Below are 26,509 nucleotides of genomic sequence, written 5' to 3'. Positions count from 1 at the left end.
ATTACATTTATTTATTTATTGTAAATCATTACATTAAATGTAAACAAAGCACTAATCATTACAAGGCACCTGTAAGAGTTATGTGCACACATCACTGGTGTTCACCTCAACTTATTAAAATCCTTTCTAAAGACAGTAAACATTAATGAGGACACAGAAGTCCTTCTAACTGCAAACTGCTCTACTCTATACCTAAAAATTTAAAAGTTACGTGTGTGTAGAGGGTAGAAGTGTGGGAGCAGAGAAAACATGGAAGCAATAAATAAGACTTGTTTTCAAAGCCCTTGAGGTTAACAAAAGCTCAAGTGTAGCCTTAAAATGCAACCTAGAAAAGCCCATAGGCAAAGTTAGTTAAAAAACACTGCAGTAAGATAATGTGTATCCTATTTCATCTATTCAAAGATGTATGTTTTTCTGCACATTTTAATATTCCTGAATGGGGATGCATGCCTTTTAACATGTATTAATTGTCACAGTTTAACTGACAGACGTTTCTTACATTCTTATATGGTATACAAATTGCATATTAATGCTCTTAATGCTGTAATTTAAAAATTCAATTAAAACCATTATTTCCCCATGCTTCTTTGAACAAAAAGAACCTGTTTTTTTAAACCTAACACCAAGAAACTTCTTATGAAACTAACATTTCAAGAAATTCAGTTTTCAAACAATGGCTTAGAGTTTTTCAGCCTAGATAACCTACCATTAAAAATAAACTACTTAAAGTTCTCTAAAAATTAATTTAAGGTTCTCTAAATGCCAATTTAGTAAAAATGAGAGTTCAATTTCAAGAAAACAGGGAGGAAAAACTGCTGTAATAACCCCACAGATCCCTAATCTGTAAGGTAAAGCTGTTTCTCCTTTAGACCCGATACGAAAGGAAAACCTCATGAAGAAAAGAGGCTTTAACACAGAGAAATACATGAACACTGGGCTACACACTGACTCTCAGGCAGAAACCACAAGAGGGTCAGAAATGCACACAGGATTTAGATACTTTAAAGGGGTATCCTAAATTTAATTCATATGATTTTTCTTTCTGGTGTTTTTACCTCTCCATCAGACAGAATCTGTGGATAAATAAAGGGGAATGAGAAGAAAAGTCCTGAAAATTCTGCTGGTCTCTAACCTTTCTCGTTCAACCTCATCATGATGATCAGTATGATAGGAAAGCTCTGGTTCCTGGGAAATTCCCTACAAGAGGCTGATAGGGTGGGAGCCAGCAGAGAGGAGAAGGGAAACATGCTCTTGGGACTTTCCACTGTGAAATCTGGAAATGAGAATTTCTTGTACATTTCTACCTTGTGCATGCTTACAGAAATAAAATTCAAATTATTTGAGAACATTTGCAGAACTTTTCTATTTAAGAAATATAAAACAATGTCTGACTTCTACATGGAATGAAAGATTATCAAAGTAATTTTCTAATCTGTTACTAAGCATATTACCCATAACTTCTTAATAAAAGGCATTAAGTCTTCCTTCACATAAATTATGTTTTAAAATAGTTTCTCTACCTAAACTAAAAAAAGAGATATTACCTGGAATAATTCTGAGAAGTCCTACCTTTTCTTTGCAGCTGGAAAGCATGCTAATAATGCTAAGACAAACTGATTGGACTGAGAGCGCTGGGGACCAGTCTTCTGTTAGAATGGATAAACAGATATGACCATTGCTATAAACATGAGGATGAACGGGAATATTTTCACCAGTAAACATGACCTAAGAAAGAATAAAATTCCATTAACACTCAAATATTCTGTATTGCCAAGAAATAAAATATTCTCCATAGAACTTATTATTTTAAAAACCAATTAAAAACAAATAAAGTAAGTGCCAGAAACAAGATAAACAACTGCTTGTTGTTTATTCTCATCAATCCACAAAGTACTGGTTTCACTGTGTGAATGAGGACGTAGGGAATGGAACACACAGAGAAAAAAATCCAGGTCATCTGTTTTTTTATTTCAGCTATTTTTCACAAATTCCCTTTAAAAATTTATAAATTACTACGCATTTTTAGCCCAATAAAGACAATTATAAGAATGTCTTTTCATATTCTTCTTATTGCTCTCTGCATATAGAAATACAAAAGTATTCAATTTTGAGATAATATGAATTACATGTGATAGGAACACCCCTTTCACCAGTAACAATGCTACCACCTAAGGTGCTATGTGCAAAAGGAAATAATTTACATATACCATCTCCTCTAAACTTGCTCATCCATTATGATACATACACATTACTACTTACTGATCAGCAAATAACTGTGCCTACACACACAAAAAAGTTTGAATGAGTCAAGTTTTTCTCTACTCAATTCTTCTAACAGTTTTTCCTTTCTCCACCTTGTCTCCACACTAATTGTAAGGTAATAAATCTATTATTCCTTCCTTTGCCCTAATAACTCATTAAGTATCCCAATAGTAGTGTTTCTTAAACATATCTACCCTAAGCATCTGAACAGGGAAAAGAGTGAATTCATACATCCCAAAGAACCTGTAAGCACAGTCCAAACTAGGACAAAGACACTGAAGTCTAATATTTCATGCTGTTTATATTTTACCTCATAAAAATTACTTTGATATAAAAATTAATCCACCAATCTTTATGTGTATTTTGTACTGTGGTAAGATCTAACATTTTTACTCTGCTGTTAATAGTAATTACTAATTCCTGACCTTAAGAAAAAAAATCACCTGAAGATCTGGGTAAAAATATAAAGCAAGAGCTCCACTTTCACAGATACTGATTCAGTAGGTATGGTGGGATTTTTATAAAGCTCGTCAAATATTAACCAGTAGTTCCCAAATGAGACTTACATGTATCTCTCTCAGCCTTAAAACTCCCTCACACTTGAATACATAACAAAATCTTACTAAGAAGAAACCCCACCTTCAGTTATATCAGAAATTGATGAAGTATTTATTGCTCTAGGCATAACCTATTTTCCCCTTTATATAAGAGCAAAAAAGACAGCCAGTGAAAAAAGTGTGGCTAGAGTAAGGTATGTCAGCATTTCATATTGTTATGGAAAAGTACCATAAACTGGGTTTTTTGCTTTTATTTTCAAGTATCTAGCTACAAAACTGTCATTACAATTTCACAAATATTTACATTTTAACAAAGCACTCTCTCATATATGTAGGAGTCCCCTAATATTTCAAACATACTACTAACATATGGAACTTGTTTCCTTGGCTGAAGCTAATATAAGAAAACAAAAGGAATTTTCTTCTCAAAGGAATAACTTTACACACTTGCATATTTTGTTTCTTTAAATTTTGGTCATGCACCCTCCATTCCCACTAAAAAGAGCTAAAATAAAGTTGAAAACTAAAAATAAGTCTCAATGTAAGAGATATCAAGTTACTTGCCCTGCCTGATTGCAAAAGACTACCCAATCCCCAACTTTAGCACAGCTGTGTTTGAAGCCTACCATTTATCTCAATTTTATCTATCAGTGCTAGTATCCTTTTCATCACTTTTTGCTAAAAAAAAAAAAGGCTCTCCGTAAAAGGAAATGACTGCTTAAATGGTCTTGCAGCTCCATACTTCGAGTCTACCCACAATTATTCTAAATTTTATTTTTTATAAACATGTAGTTTATTATATATATTTGATATTCCCACAATGTGTTATAGATGTCTAGAGTGGGAGTTTTCATTAAGAATACAAACAATGGCCAAGACCTTATCACCTGGTCACAAATATTTTTTAAAGGGTATTTCTTTTCCAGTCAGATTTCCTTTTTAAAAAGTCACATAGAATAGTGCTCTGAAAGTGCCAAAAAATGAAGAATTGCCAAGTTACCTTCCTTGGCAAAAATTAATCAGTGCATCAGCAACCACCAAGGAAAATACACAGACAGCAAAATACAAAGGTTATCACAACATGCTCTGACTAGCCAATTCACAAAGCAGAAGGAAAGCAATAGTGCTCTTGGAGAGAACAGATTATAAACTACATCACTTGACCTGAGAACCAAGTACCCATGAATCAAAAGGAAATCGGGAGCAAGGAAAAGGGATAGAAAGCAGTAGAAGACACCTACAGCAGGAGCAGCAGACACTGATAAGCACCGAAGAGAGCCAGAAACCAAGACAGAAACAGCTTTGAAGGTTGAGGGGACTGAAATAAAAAGAAATGAGATCTCAGTAAAACTTAAAAAAAGAAAAGCAAAGGAAAGGGTGGGCGGGAAGCTGGGGCTTTTTAACATGCTGCATGCAGGGTAAATACAGCCAGCCTGAAACTTTTTGGGGGGAGTCCCAAGTATCCAATAAAACTCAGATTTAACAAGACAACTGAATACCATGAATTTGAAACCAAAGGGAATAAATAAGAACTTTGCTAATTTATTTTTAAAATACTTTATTCAAATTCAAACTTAGTCATATCAACAGTTAACAACCAGAGAACTGTACATATTCATAAACCAAACAATAAAGTGGAACTACAGATTTTAAAGAATAAGCTGTTTTATTAAAAAAAAAAAAGCCACAATTTTAGAAAAGGATCTTAGATCTAATGCATGTGAATCACACCTGAAGTTCAGAGTCTGCATTTGAAGCAGTATTCAGATGAATCCAAATTTCCAAACATCTCCTTATCAGTATGGCATATTGCCAAGCTAATGCATGTGAATCACACCTGAAGTTCAGAGTTTGCATTAGAAATAGTATTCAGACGAATCTAAATTTCCAAATATCTCTCTATTACTATGGCATATTTTCAAGAGCCGGTGAGACCTAAGAAAAACTATGCCCTGTATCATAATCTTGGGAGTTAAATAAGCATACCCCACATCCAACATTAAGTTTTAAGCAAGCCAACCTCTGGGTAACTTTTGGTACCAATACAGTGTGTCTCACAAAATTACTAATTTGAGAATGAAAGCCAATGATGACACAAAATAGAGGATGGAGCTTAGGTAACTGTTTCTAATATGAAATTCATATTTATGAGTACATAAGGATTTCCAATCAAGCTCAATACTGAATGACCCAATCCTGAGATCTGACCACAGACTAGTGTTCTGCAACTAATTAGAAAGTGAGACACCTAATGTGGCATCAAACTAGGTCAAAACACATATTATAAGAATAAGCAGTATGAATAAGCTATAAAATATAAAAGCCAATATACAAAATGATACCAGGGACAATATAAGGGAATGCTTTTTCTTATTAAAATTATAGGTAAATGGCAATACTTAATGGGCAAACTACAAAAACTGAACATGTAAGCAGAATTTGTTATGATCAGGTATCTAATTATTAATAATATATGATATAGGCAATCAAGCATAAATGGTAAATATTTGACAAAAGTAACTAGGGACTGGAGTTTTAGCATAACTTTTAATCCAATTTTCCCCTTTTAGTCACTTAACAAGTATTAGTAGCATCAATATTAATAGTTTTGTGTTTTTTTTGTCTTCCATAATTACCCTTATTACCCTTATGCAATTGTACAAGTATTACAAAGTCAGAATTCCTGGATACAATGAAACTAACTTTGGGTGCCCTGGGTGGTAACCATTCTCTCTCCTTTGTAAGCTGTATTCTTCTAGCCTACCAGTCTTTATCTTCCCTTTGCTTTACCCTCAAGGCTTCAACGAACAGGGTTCACTGTTCCCTTTCTCCTCGTCAGGTGTCCTAGATGCTAGACAATTTAAGGCAATAAAATTTAAGACTTTGGAAAGCTTAACCACCATCACATGGAAGAGCAAGGAAAATGACACACCACAAATAAAAGGATGAGAACACTATGAAAATAGGTTCTGGATCTCTGCAGGAAGACCGAACAACAGAACCAAAGGGTCTGGGTTAAGGGGGCATGAATAGGAAGGGGAATAAGGGTGAGGAGAAAGCAGCTACTCTTTTGCACCAGTGTTTCTAAAGCTTTGTAATCAAGGTAAATATATTTTCAGCACTACTTCTGGCATTGATATGGTTTCAGGACGAAGTACAGTATCCTCTTTCCCTTGAAAACAAACAAACAAAAAACTCACCTATTTCTAAAATGCCTAAAATATCTTCAACAAAAATTAGAGTTGAAAAGCTTAAAAACAAAGTATAACCAGGGCATTTACAAGATAATGTGTTTCAATTTTATTGCATTCAAATGGGATATTCTGACAGAGGAAGGGGGTTTAAAGGCCAAAGATTTCTGGAGGGAAGAGCTGCTAATGTGAGGGAGGAAATAGAAAGCAAAAGAAGCAAAAATGGTAAAGACACTAAACTTGAAGACTTCACAGTTTGGAAGGAGAGGTGACTATACCTCCCAATTCCTTTGAGATAAATCTTCAAATTCTTTACACTGCAAGACTCTCTTGGATTAGCCCCAAAACATCCTTCCTTTTTCATCTCCTGCTGTAGCCCTCCGTTTATTTATACCTAAAACTACATTTGCTCATAAATCTCAGAAAAAGCCATGTCTTTTCATGATAGGTTCCACTTCTGACATAAACTTCTGCTTTAAGTCCCAGTACAAACAGGTTTCTCTTTGCTCCCTCATTCTGTTCTAAACCAGTCATTGGTTTCTCTTTTCCTCCCAAAGCATATAATTTATACTTCAACTTATGCATCCAGTTTCACAGGCCAAAAGTTGTGGAGTCTTCCTTGACTCCTCTCTCTCGCTCATATTTCTTATCAATTCATTAGCAAACCCTGCTGGCTCAACCTTTAAAAACAGGTCCAGGGCGCCTGGATGGCTCAGTTGGCTAAAGACCAGCTCTTGATTTTGGCTCAAGTCATGATCTCAGGGTCCTGGGATCCCTGCTCAGTGGGGAGTCTCCTTGAGGACTCTCTGCCTCTTACACCCGCTTGAGCTCTCTTCCTCAAATGAGTTTGTTTGTTTGTTTGTTTGTTTGTTTCTTTCTTTCTTTCTTTATTTATTTATTTGTTTATTTATTTGATAGACAGAGACCGCAACTAGTCAGAGAGGCAGGCAGGGAGAGAGAGGAGGAAGCAGGCTCCCTGCTGAGCAGAGAGCCCGATGTGGGGCTTGATCCCAGGACCCTGGGATCATGACCTGAGCTGAAGGCAGAGGCTTTAACCCACTGAGCCACCCAGGCGCCCCTCAAATGAGTAAATCTTAAAAAAATAATAATAAAGTAAAATAAAGTAAGTCCAAAATATGGTCATCTTCCACAACCTCCACTACTACTTTCTGGTGCAAGTCACCATCAACCCCTCACCTGGATTACTGCAAGTTGTCTGGTCTCCCTGTACCCTAATACACCCAACAGTCAATGTGCCACACAGCAGTCAGTCAAATTCTTCCTTTTAATTTTAGGTAGGATCATGTCATTCCTCTGCTCAAAATATTCAAAGGTTTTTCATCCCATTCTGAGTGAAAACCAAAACTCTTATACTGGGCTATACATACGATCCATGACGGATTCTCCAGTCCAAATTATCTCTCAGACCTATGCCCTCGACTCCCCCTTGTTTGTATACACTCCAGGGACCTGCCACATGTGCTCCAGGTTCACAGGCTTTGCATTTTCAGATTTCTGCTCCAAAGTCACCTTCTCAGTGAAACTTTCCTGATGGCTCTATCCAATGCTGCAATATCCTCAATCCCGTTTTTTTCCACCATCTTCCATACTTTATGTTTTGCTTATTGTTTATTGTCTCTTTCTACAAGAATGCAAACTCCACCTAAGGAGGTTTTGTATTTGATTTTCTTCACTACTACTGCCAACACATAGTACAGGGTCTGTTCTATGACATGTGCTAGATAAATACTTACAGAGTGAATGAATCCACATCTGCCTATCCAAACACTAAACCAATTATTAAAGGCAGGCCCAACATCTTTTAATTTCTGTATTCTTTTTTGTTTCTAAAGACAGAGCACAGTATTTGGTACAGAATTCACGTTTACTGTGCATTAAATCAGCCAATCATTTACCTGTATCCTTGAATAGGAAAACAAAATATAATACAGAAAGACAGTATTTCTGTATGGCTGATGGTAAGTGTACATTAGTAGAAAACAGTGATGGAAAAGTGCCTCATTTCTTTTCCCAATATTAAAAGGTCTTGCTGTCATTATTGTTTCTTTTAAAGCAAATGACTCAGCCAAACACCTTGTTTTAGATAGGCAGCTTTTTCACTGTAAAGTGAGATACATGAAAAATTAATTACAACAGTAGGGAAAAGAAACCCCGGCAAACTATGAAGTTTATTATGGTCTTACAGCTCTAACTTACTGATATAGAAGTAATGAGTTCACAATGAGACTGGTTTATTTTAGGGTTATTTCCCCAAATTCTACTATTGTTAAGTAGTGGTAAAATTTAATACTGCTTATTGCATAGGAAGATCAAAGAATAATTTTCTAACAAGTGTCAATGCTGCTGAGTCTCATCAAATAAAATTTTTGGTGAATGAGGAATTTTACTGCCCTTGAGTGGTTCTAATCACTTCCTCAGAGCAATGGATCTCTGCAAAGTTTCAGTTATTGGAAAAATCTCAAAATCTGTATGTACAACAAAGGAACTAATTGCAAGACCATTACCATTATTTTATAATCATAGAGATTCTGTGATTAATAAAAATTAAAAAATAATTATCAAGTATTAGTAGACTTAGAGCAGCTCTGTTATTTTCTCAATCATGGATACTAGAATATACAACTTCTGTGACATGAGAGTGATGTTAAAAAGTGATTTAAAATCTATTCTAAAAGATTGGCAATAACTGCCCCAGAGCTTTCAAAGTTAACATACTACATATTACCTTTCACTTTTAGAGATAACAATACTGTCTGGATAAATAAGCATTTTCCCCATTCTGGTACTCACACCTAATTAGACACTATGGAAAGGAGTAACTTGGGTTTGAGTCTTGACTATCCTATTAGCTAGCTTTTAAACCATGAACAAGATACTTTACTTCTAAACCTTTAATTTCTTCACTTATGAAGATGAATCCCTAACCACTTCATTAGAGCCGTTACAAGATAAAATCAAAATGGAAGTTATATTAGAAAGTATAATACAAATACCACTACATAGTAGAAGGCATAGAGGTAATGTGTGGATGAAATGGTTAAGTTTGAACTTACATGAAAAGCTAAAGCATTTTCAGACTTGACACCGCAGAAAATAAGGAAGCATTAGAGGTTTTAAGGAGGAGATAGGGATAGTTGTGGTGGTGATGGTGGCACTGAGTGTCTGTGCAAATCAATGAGGCAACTGCACCTTCAAGGAACTCTAACAGCACTGTGAACAGATGGCTAGGAGTGGAAAGAACTAAAGGCTATTATGTATTAGTCCACATGAAAGATAGAAATTTGGACTACAGCACTGACAGTAGGGTAAGAGTGGACTGACTTAAGCACTGCAAAAGGATGTGAAGAGCTGCATTTAACAGTGAGGGGAAGGGAAGAATTTCAATGCAAGCAGACAGGTGGACAATAATCCAAGAAAAAAATTTTTTTCCTTATTTTGTTACTGGAAAAGATTGAGTTTAGATGTGTTAAATTTGAGACATCTGGAGGTATTCAAGTAGTGATATCCAACAGTGGTGTGAAATTAAACCTCAGAAAGAAAAGAGCTACACAGAATTATAGATCTGGGAGTTAGCTGCTTAAGATGGTTAAAGACGTTAAAGAAAAAGAGAGAGAAGAACAAGGGGATGCTGACTAAAGAACACAGAGAACACCAAAATCAGAAGATTCAGAAGAGAGGCCAGAAGTCAAAATAGGGAAGAAGAAAAAAAGAATTTGAGATAAGATGATAGAATCCATTACAAACGCTCTTACACAAATATTCAAGATGAAATTCAAATGATGCTCCACAGAGTTTGGTATTTGATTTAGATTTAAATACTAAGGAGAGAATTTAGAGGACACTTGATTTGGTTCATGTTTATTGAAATACTATTTTCCTCTGGTGAAAAATCTGTGGGCTCCCAGAGTAAGCCCTCTCCAATATCCCCCCAGTCAACAGTTTGAAGTTGGTGAGTCACATTCTTCCTTCATAACCCTTCAAAAAACTTAGCTGAAGTACAGAAGACCAGGTTGAAGGTGACAAGGAGATACCACTGCCTTCAAGGATTAACTATCTTAAATGATGCTGGTAAATCAAAAGGCTACAAAATGTGAAGATCATTTCCTTGAGAAAAGGAAGATGTTTGCTTTGGTTTCTTATCACAGTCTACACATGCTTAATAGAGAAGCCTAGAGGTCATGACAATACATAACCCTTAGCTTTATTTTATGAAAATGATAAAAATGGGTTTCCTAATCTTATTTTCTGCTCACACAAAATCTGCAGAACTCAAGGAATCCAATTCCATTTAATTCTGTGCCTCTATTAAAACAATTTCTTGTATTTATAGCATATTACAGTAACTAACCTCCATCTCTACTTCTACACTCCTTGGTATATATTCTATTTAAAGTGGCAATGAAATGGGATTTTTCTTCAAAATTTTCCTTCAAAATAATGATTTTAGCACTTCACAAGTTTTAGGTATTTGAGAAGTTTCACTATTCAGAACCTTATTATCTAGCAGTACTACACTGAGCTGGCATTAAGTCTTATCATTTTGCCACTAGTAACTCATTTACCCATCTCACCAAGTCAAAAGTCTGAAGTCATCCTAGAATCTCCTTTTCTCTAACTTCCAAAGATTAATCATTCACCACAGTTAAACAGCTCTCAAAAAAGTTCTTCTATCACCATTATCCCTTGTCTGAGTATTAACCCATTATGTAAACTAACTGTGCCGCAAATTATAATGATCAGACTTAGGGTTTATGTTTAGATATTTAACATCTTGTAATATATTCTATCTTTATGGTACTAAAAGACTGCAAGGACAGCATGTCAATGCAAAATCAAAGAAGTGTTCCTTTCAACAAATTACTTGCCCCCTCACAATATCATTCGATCATCTTATCTAGAAATAAGTGTCTCCAGTTATTCCAAATGCTAAATTCTCCCACACCCCAGGGGCCTGGGTTAGATTTCCAACCCCTTTTCTGCTAACATATATTCATAAAAAACAATGTTAAGTTCTCGGGGTATAAAAGCAGCAAAGCTCTAATCTCAATAAAGTATAATGTTCATAAAATCTTGATTATATTACAGATAACATAAAGGAACAAATCTATTCACATAATTACAATGGATTTCTTTATAAGTTTGTATTTAGTCAAAAGTCACTAATTTAGTGTTTTGCTATAATCTAAAAATACAATAAAATGTTAAAAAATAAGGCAGTTACCTGAGGAGAGTCAAAGGGATATCGACTACTAAACTTAAATAGAAGTTGAAATTTTTCCCCTTCATATAAGGTACCTGGTGCACCTTCCATGTCTACAATCCACCTAGAATGGGGAGGGGGGAAAAAAGCAAATTAAAAACTTCTGATAAGAACTGGGATGAGAAAGGGAACACTGAAGACTTCCTTTATACCAGGCATTGGGATAAGAGTCATTCATGTGCAACAGCATACTTCATCCTCCCAACAATTTTAAGAGTAGGTATTAATACCCTTCTCTGATGCTCACAGGTTAAGTAACTAGATCAAAGTCAGACAACTGGCAAAGGACAGAGCCAAATTTTAATTCAGGTCTGAAAACACAAAATGAAAACCCAATTCAAGTGTGCTGACACCAAAGCCTGTACTCTTGCTACTCAATTTACACTACCTTATTTTTCCAAAATACTATTTTTGCAATGATTAGAAAGATTTTATAGGTAACATCACACTAATGAACTGCCTTTCTGATATAATTTTAGAAGCAACGGTCGAGGTAGGTATCAACAACTAAAGAATCATGGCTGTTAGACCTATCTTCTCATCAGTATTCTAGAGACGAGACAGGAAAAAAGATAAGCTAACATCAGTCCCCTTACTTTGATGGCTATTCAAGGCTCTATAATGCCTTTCCTTTGTCTCTCACGTTTCAGTTGTTTCCTAAAACTCAGAAGAGATTTTTAAAAAGTTTTTCATTAATGTATAATGTATTATTTGTTTCAGGGGTACAGGTCTGTGACGCATGAGTCTTACGCACTCACAGCACTCACCATACCACATACCCTTCCCAAGGTCCATCACTCAGCCCCCTCCCCTCCAGCAACCCTCAGTTTGTTGTTCCTGAGATTAAGAGTCTCCTATGGTTTGTCTCCCTCTCTGTCCTCATTCTATCCCACTTTTCCCTCCTTCCCCATGAGGCTCTCTGTCTTGTCTCTCAAATTCCTCCTATCAGTGAGATCATATGATATTTGCCTTTCTCTGACTGGCTTATTTCGCTTAGCATAATACCCTCTAGTTTCATCCATGTTGCTGTAAATGGCAAGATTTTGTGTTTTTTGATGGCTGCATAATAGTCCACACAATATCTATCTATCTATCTATCTATCTACTACCTACCTATCTATCTCACATCTTCTTTATCCATTCATCTGTTGATGGACACCTAGGCTCTTTCCATAGTTAGGCTATTGTGGACATTGCTGCTATAAACATTGGGGTGCACATGCCCCTTCGGATCACTACATTTGTATCTTTAGGGTAAATACCCAGAGTGCAATTGCTGGGTCATAGGGTAGCTTCTCTATTTTCAACCTTTTGAGGAACCTCCATAAAGTTTTCCAGAGTGGCTGCACCTGCTTGCATTCCCACCAACAGTGTTGGAGGGTTCCCCTTTCTCCGCATCCTCGCCAACACCTGTCATTTCCTGACTGGCTAATTTTAGCCATTCTGACTGGTGTGAGGTGGTATCTCACTTAGAGGAGATTTCTACGGCCTCTTTATAAGCCTACTTTGTTTCCACATAAAATAATAATGAATATACATCTGCTTATAATTATAATCAATCTCTTGCTCACTTATTAGTAAGCTCTACACCCACCATGGGGCTTGAACTCAATACTGAGATCAAGAGGAACATGCTCTACTGACTGAGCCAGCCAAATACCCATATCTCTTGCTCTTTTATTTATTTTTTTTAAAAGATTTTATTTATTTATTTGACAGAGAGATCACAAGTAGGCAGAGAGAGAGGAGGAAGCAGGCTCCCTACCAAGCAGAGAGCCTGATGCAGGGCTCAATCCCAGGATTCTGGGATCATGACCTGAGCCAAAGGCAGAGGCTTTAACCCACTGAGCCACCCAGGTGCCCCTCTCTTGCTCTTTTAAAAAAAAAGGGGGGGGGAGTACATTTCTCACTCTGCCCCTCCCCTGCTCATGCTCTCTCAAATAAATGATCTTAAAAATAAATTAATTAAATTAATTAATTTTTAAAAGGGGGAAACTGGGACATCAGGGTTGCTCAGTTAAGCATCCAACTCTCTATTTCAGCTCAGGTCTGATCTCAGGATCCTGACATTGAGCCCCGCATCTTAAGCCTGTGTTTAAGATTCTCCCCCCACCCCCCCGCTGGTCATGTATGTGTTCTCTAAAAAAATAAAACAAAATTAAAAAAATAAAATAAAAATTTAAAAAGGGGAGTAGAATAAGGATTATGGTGGCAAAGATGATGGGGCCACATTGAAGCAAAAGTGGACTAATCATAAGAATCCTAATTAAAGCATTGGCCAATTCCTTTCATCTTAAACTTTTTATGTATAAAAATTTATTATTTTAAGTACAGTATTAAGGAAGTAATATTGAGAATACAATGTTGAGGTTCTAGTCATCACCCCACATATTATGGATTAGTATAATAAATGTGCCTGCTCTTTGAAAGCAATCAGCTAACACATACATGCCTTTAAAAGGATAGCTATTCATTTTCAAAGTGCATCTGAATACCACACATGATAATAAAAGATACGACCAAGAAGCAATATTTTACAGTGAATTACACAGGTCTGCCCCTTCGTGGTGACTATGAGTAAGCGGTTTTACTTTTGTAAAAAGTAAAACTATTGTTTTACTTGTTTCAACTATTTCAATTTTAAAACACACATTTAAAACAAAGTTAAAAGTTCATTACAAAAGGATACTCATCTCAAAGTGTTGCAAAGATAAATGGCATTACGTATGCAAAACATGTAGTACTTTCCTGACATCAGAACCAGTACATAGTAAATTAAATATAATGCATAAGCTTCATTAAAAACAAATTAAAAACGAAAACCTGTTCTCCTTACAAACTGGGTCTTTGTTAGCCATCAAGATCCCCTTTTATCCCTGACATCTACTATGCACAATGATTATTCCAAGGAAAAATCAGAGGACTTCCTGGTGCTCTTTCTTTAAAAGTTGATTTGATTTGTTTGATTGAGTGTATGAGAGCACGAGCTAGTGAGAGCCCGATAAAGAACAGAGGCGAAGGGAAAGGAAGGGTCTCAGACAGCTCTAGACTCAACCCCAATGCAGGGCTTGATCTCAGGACCTTGAGATGATGAGTTGAGTCAAAAACCAAGAGTCCAGGGTTTTAACCAACTGAGACACCTGGGCACCCCTCTGGTGCCATTTCATTCTCTTTATAAGGCAAATTTTAGGATAGGGACACTTGGGTGGCTCAGTCGGTTAAGTGTCTGCCTTTGGCTCAGGTCATGATCCTAGGGTCCTGGGATAAAGTCCTGAGTCAAGCTCCTTGCTCAGCAGGGAGCCTGCTTCTCTTCTTCTTCCTGCCTTTCCCCTTGCTTCTGTGTTGTTTCTCTCTCTGACAATAAATAAATAAAATCTTAAAATAAAAATTTTAGGATATATTGTACCACAAATTTACCTGTGATCTATCCAAACACAGTTTTGTTTTTTTTTTAAGATTTTATTTATTTATTTGACAGACAGAGGTCACAAGCAGGCAGAGAGGCAGGCAGATAGAGAGAGGAAGGGAAGCAGGCTACCCGCTGAGCAGAGAGCCCAATCGATGCAGGGCTCGATCCCAGGACCCCAGGATCACGACCTGAGCCGAAGGCAGAGGCTTTAACCCACTGAGTCACCCAGATGCCCCCAAACACAGCTTTTAAATAATAGCTAAGCAAATAACTTAGTAATCCTTCTAATATCTATCTGAGTGAGACAGGTCAAAGGTGGCATATATTTTCAACATTGTACAGGATAATTTTAATTAACTTTTTGCTAATTGAAAAAGCAATATATGCTCACTATAGAAAATTTAGAAAGGTATAAACAAACAAAAATCACCCCAATATAATCACTGTTGAAGTACTTTCAGTACATTTCATTCTAGTCATTTTATAGTTTCTTTATCAATGGAACTGATATCCAATAGTTAAATTATGTGTACACTTGAATCAGTTGGTTAAGGGTGTGACTCTTGATTTCAGCTCAGGTCACTATCTCAGGGTCATGGTCCCATGTCGGGCTCCATGCTGGGCATGGAAGTCTGCTTAAGATTCTCTCTCCCTCTGCCCACCTCCCCCTTGTTCTCTCTAAAAAATAATAATAAATAAAAATTTTAAAAATAACAAAACAAATAAACAAAAACATATCCTCAGTGTTTAGGAGTCCAATTAAGGGCACATGCCCCTGAGGATAAATAAAAGGGGAGAAGTCTCAGTTCTTAACTTCCAGTGAGTAGTTACTGTTCTAGGGTTCTAATGTTTAAACAGTTATTTTTCATGCATTCATAGCTCCTAATCAAAGAAACGGCTAAATATTCCCCTCCAAAGGAAAAACTAGCTCCGTTGGATAAATTACGACAGGATACACCCAATATGGCCTCTCTCAGGGATTTTCAAAGGGATTATGTCTATACAAAATTTCTGCATTTCATGCTGACTACAGGCTGTAACTCGAGGAATGCCATTCCATGGTCTAACTTTGAGAAACCATTTCCCTCTTACTGACATTTAAATTGCTTCTAAATTGTCTCTAGAAATAGTAATGTTGAAATGAGTATAGTTAGTTCTAAGTTAATCTTTTTTTTTTTTTTTTTTTAAGGCAAGCTCTATGTCCACGAACATGGGACTTAAACTCACAACCCTGAGATCAAGAATTTCATGTTCTGGGCACGTGGGTAGCTCAGTGGGCTAAAGCCTCTGCCTTTGGCTCAGGTCATGATCTCAAGGTCCTGGGATCAACCCCGCATCAGGCTCTCTGCTCAAGCAGGGAGCCTGCTTTCCCCCTTCTCCCTCTGCCTACTTGTGATCTCTGTCTGTCAAATAAATATATAAAACCTTAAAAAAAAAAAAAAAGAATTGCATGTTCTACTGAATGAGGCAACCAGGCACCCCTGGGTTAATCTTTCTATGTCTCTGTTCCTTCCTCACTTCAGCATAAGGGTTTATTTATTAGTTCAAAGGATATGATATGCTTTTTTAAAAGGTCTTAATACATGCTACCAAACTGTCTTCCAGAAAGCTGAACGTGCTTTTTTTTTTTTAATCATCATTCTTATTCCACTTAAACACACCTTTTAAGATCTAATTTTTTAAGACTACTTTTATATCCTGGAAGACAGTCAAAGATAAAAAAAACTTTTGTGACTCATTTACAGTAAATTATTTTAAAAGAAAAACTGACAAACATCTCTAAAAACGGCAGGTTTATTCTGCAACAAAGATACTGCAGTTTTGGTAGTTAAACAATTTGTGGTAAAATTGCTTGTCAATCTATACAAATGTTTCCATTTGTACAAATGTAAAACATTCCTTTAACCATTTATAAATCATTATATTATGCGGTTCTGAAAATGGGAAAGGCTGAAATAGGAAGCACTTGATTACTACTGATGAAAATGGAATATAATCTGTTCATTATACACAACCCCCCAAAAAATCTTCATTTAATTATATAGAACAGATGTCATAAACTCTAAATATGTTCTCCATTTTCAAATTTCACTTGCTAGAAATTAAAAATCAATCAAGAGTCACAACAAGAAACAGAAGAACCTTAAATGAGTATTACTAAGTAATAGAGGCCATCTGAAAGGCTACTTACTGTATGATCCCAACTATATGAGGGTCTGGGAAAGGAAAAACTCCAGAGACAGTAAAAAGATCAGTAGTTGGGAGGGGTGATGAGTAGCTGGAGCACAGGCGATTTTCAGGGCAGTGAAATATTCCATATGATACCATAATGATGATACATGTCATCAAACATTCACCCAACCATACAGCACCACGAATGAATTACAATGTAAACTATAGACTTTGCGGGATTATGATGTGTCAATCACACCTCCTCAATTATAACAAATGTCCCACTCTGGTGGGGGATGTTGACAATGGGGGAGGATTGTGCATGTGTGAGAGCAGAGGGTATGTGGGCAATCTCTGTACCTTCTGTTCAATTTTGCAGGGAACCTAAAAATGCTTGAGAATCCAGCAATGTTTTAAAAAGATTGTTATAGGGGCGCCTGGGTGGCTCAGTGGGTTAAGCCGCTGCCTTCGGCTCAGGTCATGATCTCGGGGTCCTGGGATCGAGTCCCGCATCGGGCTCTCTGCTCGGCAGGGAGCCTGCTTCCCTCTCTCTCTCTCTGCCTGCCTCTCTATCTACTTGTGATCTCTCTCTGTCAAATAAATAAATAATCTTTAAAAAAAAAAAAAAAAGATTGTTATAGAGCTAGCTATTCGTACTCATTTTCAAACAACAATATATTCATCCAAACATCAATAGATCCATTCTTCACATCCTTGTTTTTAAAAAGCTTGAATTCTGTTATAAGTATGGACTCAAATTTCAAAGTCAAAGCTAACTAAAATTGTTTCTCTAAAAGGATAAATATGTCCATGAATTCTGGTCATTTTTGCTCTCTGGACCTAGAATATCACTAAGTATTTGAATTACTCACTTTGTCCTATAATTTGGTTTATTGTATACTTTTTATCTTGTTGCCTCCTATCTCTTTTACGTTTCTGAAGATTTTAAGGAAAGGTTCCATTATTTTAAATCCCTCCCCTCACCCCCCATTTCATTTAAATGAAAAGAGTCTAACAAAACTATTAAGTCAAAGGACTGGTAAAAATAGACTGTACTGGGCTGTGAGATCTTAGGATGATACTTTAGAAAACATTTCAGGGCAACCCTGTCGGGACCCCTCACTCGAGAGCTTTTTCTTATCTTCACTTAAGAAACTTCTATTGCTTGGGGAGCCTGGGTGGCTCAGTGGTTAAGCATCTGCCTTCAGCTCAGGTCATGATCCCAGGTTCCTGGGATTGAGCCCCACATCGGGCTCCCTGCTCAGTGGGCGGGAAGCCTGCTTCTCCCTCTCCCACTCCCCCTGCTTGTGTTCCTTCTCACTCTGGCTCAGCAAATTAAAAAAAAAAAAAGAAAGAAAAGAAAAAAGAAAACATTTCAAACTAATTGAAATGCTCATCTTTATGAGAGGACACATATGTATCTCTCTACTCTTCTTGGTTTCATATCTGAGAAAAGACTTCTTTGCACCCAAGGAAGGAGCAGAATTAGACTACTTCTGTGTCTTCCTTCTATGCTTCACTTTTTATCCTCATGAAGAAGTTTCTTATCTATTAAAAGAGGCTGCTGAAGAGTCTGGCATTTAGATACCGTTCTGTACAGGGCAATTAATGCGTTCAGGGATTGGAGACACCTCTTGACTACTATGCTCTTCAAACCTCTACATGTGGCTTTGAAAAATTTGATGAACAACCTCATGTCAAACTGCTCTATTTTAGATGAAGATCATTTCATAAACAAAGTCAAACCAAAGTTTTTATATGCTGCCTCTTTAGCAGGAAACATTTTAAAACATTACTAATCAACATATGGTTGGGGAAAAAAAGGTTAACAAATCATACATCATAGGCAATGTGTATGATACTATTATGTAACACAAAATGGGATATACAAAAGCATAGGATAAGATCTATTTATTTACCTCTTGATGGAAGAAAGTGGTATGAAATATGAAAATTCACATTTAAAAATTTTTAAAGATTTATTTATTTGGGAGAGAGAGCAAGGAGAGGGGCAGAGTGAGACAGCAAGAGAGAATCTCAAGCAGACGCCCCACTGAGCACAGAGCCCAAAGCGGTGCTTGATCTCACGACCCTTACTCAAAATCAAGAGTTGGACACTTAACCAACTGAGCCACCAAGGTGCCCCCAAATACTACATTTTTAAAAATAAGTGTATATTCATACTTTACACTAATAATAAAAGAAACAATGACTTCAAAAATTAAATACTTACTGTGTAATTGAATTCTGAACACTCTTTTCATTTAAAGTCATTCCGGGAGGTGGGTCATTTTGCAAAGCCAACAGTTCTTTCTGCAGTCGTTTCTAGAAAAGAATATCAACAGTAATTTATATTTAAAAAAAAAAAAAAAAGACAATATAAACATCCTTCTAGTTTCACGGTCTGAAATCCTTGAGTAAATTTCCTCGAAATGCTCACATCTTTTCCTTTGCAAGAACTTTTCATCTTGTATATATCTTATATGCTTCTTTAATTTTTAATTGTTTGTCCTGTAATTCACAATCAAAATATTTCTAAATAGATTTGTAAACAATGATGCTGTAAAGTGGTTACGAAGAGCAGACCACTACCTATAAAACGTCACTGTTACTCCACTGAGGTTATAAGATCTCAGCCCAGATTATAACTGCTTAAAAGTTTCAGCAGTGTTTCCTTTACTACTTTCCAATTATAAAAACCACACTTCTCCATCATCCTTAAAAAATATGTCACTTTAGACATACAAGCTTGCCAAAAAAAACTATACAAGTAACCACCTATGCAAAGTCTTTTGAAAATGTTTTGAATAATTTTAATTTACAATTTACAGCCCATATTTGTTTTCATTTTTAAATAGGATACCTACACACAAACTTTCAATGCCAGAATATAATGTCAGGACCTGAGATACAGTTATTTTTCTGCACATTAGATGCCCCCAAATGGCTCTATTTTACATTCTTGTTTATACAGTTTTTATTGCTCAACTCTTCCCATGTAATCACTAGTGGACATTGTTTCCCAGTATACAACAAAGCAAAACAAAAACCACAGAAACCCATAGCTTAAAAACCAAATAACGAATGTTATTAGAATTGCATGGAACACTATAAAGACTCTTAATGGCATCTCTTCTTGCATTAAAGTAAACAAGCATGGATATCTGTTCAAAACTCAACGATTCTCCGCTTAAAAGCTAGCTTGTAGTTTTTCTGGACAATGAAATATTACTAACAATATAGCAATGTTTCTAGGTATTTTGAAAGCTGGATACTTTCAAGTAAGCTTAACATCATCCAACACCATTACAAGTTAGAAAACTTCTCCCTTCTTTCTTGAAAATCACTGCACAAGAACCTATTAATAGGCACATACTTGGCCCACAGACAGCTATCTATCTATGGACCATCATGTCTTTGCTTTGTTCTTCCTTCTGCAATTACATTCTTACATTTGTCTGGCTGTCACCTTACAAGGAGGATGGACAATGTTGTTGATCACAGCAAACCCAGGGCCTAAAATATGCTCAAAAACATTTGCTAATAAATCAATAAAAATTACCCAAAAACCCCAAAACAAAACAAAATCTCCTAAATGGCCCTTTAAATGTCCAAGAATGAAAACTTCCCTTGGATCTTGCAATATCACAACTGCTAATAACAATGAAAATAAAGTATCAGCTACTTGCAATTTCTTACCTCAGTTGCCTCCCAAAATGTAAAATAATTACAAACTGAAAAATACTTAAGAAAAATTTTAACTACCTAAAATGTAAAATAAAGCTGCCTGCCTAAATAACTTGTTTTGAATAAAGGAATATATTTGTGATAAATTTTTGTTAGAACAAGGTTTTTAATTTATTCCACTTACAATAACAAATGTGGGTTATATGATCAAGTAAATGTTTTTATTAAGTTTTTTATTTTAATTCCAGTATAGTTAACATACAGTGTTATATTAGCAGGTATATGATATAGTGATTCAGTGATCAAGTACATTTTTAAAAACACTGAGTACAAAATGGAGAAACTGTTTTCTTCAATGCAGGGCTTCTCAGAGACTTCTAATATACTAACCTGCACAATGATTCTCCTAGAGGAAGAAGATAACACAGAGGTTTTCAAAAGTAATGGAACCCCCTTAGTGTAAAGCATCTTGGAAAAATCTTGTTTCAATAACCACATTTTGGGTAACACTGCTGTAGAAACTCTCCAGATCTTGAGACCCTCACTGAAAAAGGGAAAGCAATCCCTTATTATCAAATCAAGGGAAGTCCATTTGCATAGCTACTAATTGAAACGGATAAAAAGGTAAGCTATGAAGAGTTTTACTTGCATAATTATCCCTAGGTCTCCTGAACATAGTGATACAAAAAAAAGAAATGTTTTCCACATCCTGAGACTACTCCTTACATGTTCACAAGAGACCTGTGATGACCAAACTCCAAAAGAATCTCCAATTAACTGTTTCCTTATATTCACATTTTTCTGTAGTTCCTTCCCACACTGTACCAAAATTGTCAGTGACCAACAGAATATAGCAGAAACAATGTTATTCCCAAGATTAGGTTCTAAAAGACTACGGTTTACATTTTGGTCACTCTCTGTAGAATCATTTGCCATACTGTAAACAGCCCAATTCAGAAGCTCACATGCTAAGATTACTGGCCTCCTGGGGCACCTGGGTGGCTCAGTGGATTAAGCCACTTCCACTCAGGTCATGATCTCAGGGTCCTGGGATCGAGCCCCGCATAAGGCTCTCTGCTCAGCGGGGAACCTGCTTCCCCCTGCCTTTTTCTGCCTACTTGTGATCTCTCTCTGTCAAATAAATAAATAAGATCTTTAAAAAAAAAAAAAAAAAAAGATTACTGGCCTCCTACTAATACCCACATATTAGGAAGCATAGTCTCCAACCCTAACCAATCATTCAAATGACTGCGGCCCAGGCCAAGATCTTGCCTAAAAACTCAAGAGACTAAGTCAGAACCATCTAGCTAAGCTTCTGATTCCAGACCCTTTGGACTGCAAAGGATTACGTTTGTTCTTTCAAATTACTAAATTTGGGGGAAATTTGTTATACAGCAAGAGATAATGCAGGACCTCTGCTCCAAATTCCCCTCATGAGAAGGGGCTATCACCCCCTTTTATTTCAATATCACAGGTCAGAATCCAAAACATTCATAGGACTTTTTTTTTTACTACATTAAAAAATGTAGTGACTTTTTCACTACATTAAGAAGACAATTCATGGGGTACCTGGGTGACTCAGTTGGTTAAGCCTCTGCCTTCAGTTCAGGTCATGATCCCAGGGTTTGGGATCGAGCCTTGCATCAGGGTTGCTGTTCAACGAGGGTCTACCTCTCCCTATTAATCTGCCTCTCTGCCGGCTCATGCTTTCTCTTGCACTCTCTAATAAATAAATAAAATCTTAAAACAAAACAAAACAATTCATGTCAGTTCCTTATTGTCTTATAGCTCCTAGGCAGTAAACTACTTTGCACATCCACCTCCTCTCCAATAAAGACATAAAGTAGGGCCAACAGTTTGGGGGCTAATGAGTACTTACTAAGCTCAATAACAAAAGTAATAATTCATCCACACACTTAAAATGACAACTTAAAAAAAGACACAAAGAATGGAAGGTCAAGTGGTATGTCTATTTGGCAGGTTCACAAAAACAGGCAATTTATCCTTTGGGGTATATTCTTCTCAGAACAGTAATTCCTGGGGTGCCTGGATGGCAGCGGGTTGAGCCTCTGCTTTCGGCTCAGGTCATGATCTCAGGGTCCTGGGATCGAACCCTGCATCGGGCTCTGCTCAGCAGGGAGACTGTCTCTCTGCCTACTTGTGATCTCTGTCAAATAAATAAATAAAATCTTAAAAAAAAAAAAAAAAAAGAACAGTAATTCCTTGAAGAAGGCAGAAAATGTATTTATTTATTTAAAAAGACTTTGGGAAAAAAAAAAAAGACTTTGAGAGAGAGTGAGTGTGTGTGCATGCGCGCCATGGAGGCAGAGGCAGAGGGAAAGAAAGCAGCAGACTCCCCACTGAACAAAGAGCCCAATCCCAGGACCCTGAGATCAAAACCTGAGTCAAAGTCAGATACTTAACTGACTCAGCCACCCAGGTGCCCCAACATGTCTTTAAGTAAACAATCGGTCCTCTCAAGGGTCCACTGGATCTTCTAAGCACTGGTTCTAATCAGCTATACTCAAAAATAAAACAGAACAAAAACAAAAAAAAGGTGGGGGGGACTGATTCTGAGTTTCCTGAATATGGAACCAGAAGCTGTAAGAAAAGGATCTAAAAAATCTGATGTAAAAATAAAAAAATAATTTCTACTCACTTGAGGATATGAAGAACTATTGTAAACTTGAGATCACACCATGTAGCCTCAATCAACAGAAAGCTATTATCTCATGAGGAGGTATTCAGCTCCTAACTTTGAAGACAAAGCGTAGAAAAAGCAGAAGAGAAACACTCACAAAAGCAACGATACCACTCATGAAAACTAGCATAGCAATGTGGTCAGCTTTCCCAGACAGTGCTGAAAATGGCAGCTACAGAATGAGGTAACTGGAAATAATGGGAAATAATTGCAAAAGGTAACTAATGTAACCAAAGAAGCAGAACACTACCCAGAAACCACTGGGTGAGGAAGAAGCCAAGAAATTAGAGTTCCAGTGGTTCTTGACCAAATATCACCCTTTTCTGTACCTAAACTGGTGAGGTATGGAAAAACTAATTACATATATTGCAAATGTACCATGTTCTCTGAATCTAAGAAACATCATCATAAGATGCACCATTATCTTACGGAACACCAGAAAAGGAAAACTGCTGCCAATTAAACACCATTGGTAAGACATCAATTCCAGATGTTTGAATATTTTTTAAAGTGTACATTTAAAAATCTATGAATATTATATTAATGAAAGTTTAATTTCTGAATAAGTTGAATGTGGCTAAAATGATTCTTTTCTCAATATTTAACACCTAACCAAAAATACATGATCTCAATCTTTAAATATACACTTTATTTCCAGAATTTACATAACAGCAGTACACAGACATCTTGTCCTCCCTGGCTAAAAGGCCTGAAGTTACTAGCAAGAGTATTTCTTTTTCTCATCTTGTTCATCAAAAACAGCCAGGCCCAGAACCTAAATGTTTGGAAGCATCTCAAACAGAGAAAATCTGAAAACTCCATCTAAGCTTCATCTTATGCTGGCTCAAGTCTGGAAGACTCATAGGAATTTGAGCTCTGACAGATCCTGATGGATTTATATACTCAGTAAGAAAGATCTTGATACATCTAGATACCTTGAGAAGCAATGCTTATAAACTTTCAGAACTGGTTTGGCTTGAGGCACCTCACTGGCACAGTCAGTAGAACCTGCGACTTTTGATCTCAGGGTGGTAAATTTAAGCCTCACGTTGGGTGGGGAGCCTACATAAAACAACAACAAAAACACCAAACTAGTTTGGCTTTTCAGTGGCTCTGGCTTGGTAGACCAGCCATGAATGCACATGGCTCAACCCCACCCTACATTACCTAAAGAGTCTGTTTATTTTTGGTGGATACGCCACATTATTTTTGTTTAACCCTACTCATCTTCAGTGATAGAATCAATACTACAAACATTTATTGCTTCGTGTGTTCTTAAACTATAATCTACTGCCTCACTGAAACCTGCTGTAGAAGTATGTTATTAAATTATCAAGGATAATTTCTCCAACTCTCATTAAATGAAAAGCATGGCCTGGTAACAGGTCCACACACCACACTTTGTGTAGCACAGGTTAAACCATGAAGTATTATCCTAATGATGTGATCTCTGCCTCTTCAGCTACTATCATTTTCATCAATGCCCACTGTTAAATATTGCTGCAGTTTTTGCTTTTTTTACACAGCTGAGGATGATGGATATGATAGTATTTAAAAAAAAAAGTACTACTATGGTTGTTCCATAGTGCACATTACTGTTTAAGCTGAAAAATACCACATCAAACGAAATGCACCAAATGGCCAGTTGTGAATGCAACATAAAAGTTCATACACGAGGGGCCCTTGAGTGGCTCAGTGGGTTAAAGCCTCTGCCTTCCGCTCAGGTCATGATCCCAGGGTCCTAGGATTGAGCCCCGCATCCGGCTCTCTGCTCAGCAGGGAGCCTGCTTCCTCCTCTCTCTCTCTGCCTGCCTCTCTGCCTACTTGTGATCTCTGTCAAATAAATAAATAAAATCTTAAAAAAAAAAAAAGTTCATACATGATATTGAAAGTGCTAACTCAGTGAATACACAAGTGGTAAGAAGTTAAACAGCCTTACTGATGATATGGACAAAGTCTAACTGGTCTGGATAGATCGAGAGCCACAAGAGCCCCTTCAGCCAAAACCTAATCCAGAGTTAGGCTGTGAAATCTAAGAAAGATAAGGAAGCTGCAGAAGAAAAGTCTGAAGCTGGTCGAGACTGGTTCATAAGGTTTAAGGAAAGAAAAGAAGCTGTTTCTGTAATATGAAAGTGCAAGGTGAAGCGGCAAGTTCTCCAGAAGATCCAGCTAAGATAATTAACGAGGGTGGTTCACTAAACAACAGATTTTCAATGGAGATCAAACAGTCTTCTATTAGGAGAAGATGCCATCTAAAACTTCCATAGCTAGAGAATAGAAGTCAATGGCTGGTTTCAAAAGCTTCAAAGGACAGGCTGACTCTTGTTAGGGACTAACACAGCTGTGGACTGTAAGCTGAAGTCAATGGTCATTGACGATTCCAAAAATCCTAGAGCCCTTCAGAATTATGCTGAATCTACTCTCCCTCTGTTCTGTAAACAGAACAATAAAGCCTGGATGACAGCACGTCCGTTTATAACAGTTTACTGAATATTTTAAGTCTACTCTTGAGACCTACTGCTCAGGGAAAAGATTCCTTTCAAAATATTGCTACTCACTGACAATGTACCTGGTCACCCAAGAGCTCTGATGGAGATGTGCAAAGAGATTAATGTTGTTCTCATGCCAGCTAACATAACATCTATTCTGCAGTCATAGATCATGGACTAATTCTGACTTTCAAGTTTCATTATTTAAACACATTTCGTAAGATATAGTTCCAATAGAGTTGATTCCTCTGATGCATCTGGGCAAAGCAAGCTGAAAATCTTCTAGAAAGGATTTACTCTTCTAGGTGCCATTAAGAACATGTGTAATTCACAGGATGAGGTCAAAATATCAACACTAGCAGGAGTGTAGTTGATTCCAATCCTCATGGATGACTCTGAGGGGTTCAAGAATTCAGTGGAGGAAGTAACTGCAGATGTGGTAGAAACAGCGAAAGGAGAATTAGAAGTGGAGCCTGGAGATGTGACAGAACTGCTGTGATCTCATGATAAAATTTGAATGGATGACGAGTTGCTTCTTATAGATGAACGAAGAAAGTGGTTTCTTGAGATGGAATCTACTGGTAAAGATGCTGTGACAATTGTTGAAATAAGGATTCAGAGTACTACATAAACTTAGTTAATAAAGCAGTGGTAGGGTTTGAAAGGATTGATTCCTATTTTGAGAAAGTTCTACTGTGGGTCAGATACTGTTAAACAGAGAAATAGTTCCTGAAAGGAAGAGTTGATCAATATGGCAAAT

General features: G+C 36.7%; 1 protein-coding gene across 2 annotated transcripts in view; it reads right to left on the bottom strand.

Moving 5' to 3' along the window:
* The window catches only part of UBE2W (ubiquitin conjugating enzyme E2 W), a 78,844-nt gene that overhangs the window by 18,706 nt on the left and 33,629 nt on the right, over nt 1–26,509 (bottom strand). For both annotated transcript variants that reach the window (XR_006820304.1, XM_046019255.1), the window contains exons 2-4: nt 19,106–19,197; nt 11,253–11,355; nt 1,570–1,725 (exon numbers count right to left, since the gene is read on the bottom strand). Coding sequence is in view for 1 of the 2 variants with exons in the window: in XM_046019255.1 (XP_045875211.1) it covers nt 1,570–1,725; nt 11,253–11,355; nt 19,106–19,197 (351 nt within the window). In the remaining variant the exon portion in view is untranslated. The remainder of the gene's footprint in view (nt 1–1,569; nt 1,726–11,252; nt 11,356–19,105; nt 19,198–26,509) is intronic.

Source organism: Meles meles, chromosome 1 (genome assembly GCF_922984935.1).
Source record: "Meles meles chromosome 1, mMelMel3.1 paternal haplotype, whole genome shotgun sequence".
Taxonomy (NCBI): domain Eukaryota; kingdom Metazoa; phylum Chordata; class Mammalia; order Carnivora; family Mustelidae; genus Meles; species Meles meles.
This window is presented reverse-complemented; position numbering and strand designations above follow the sequence as displayed.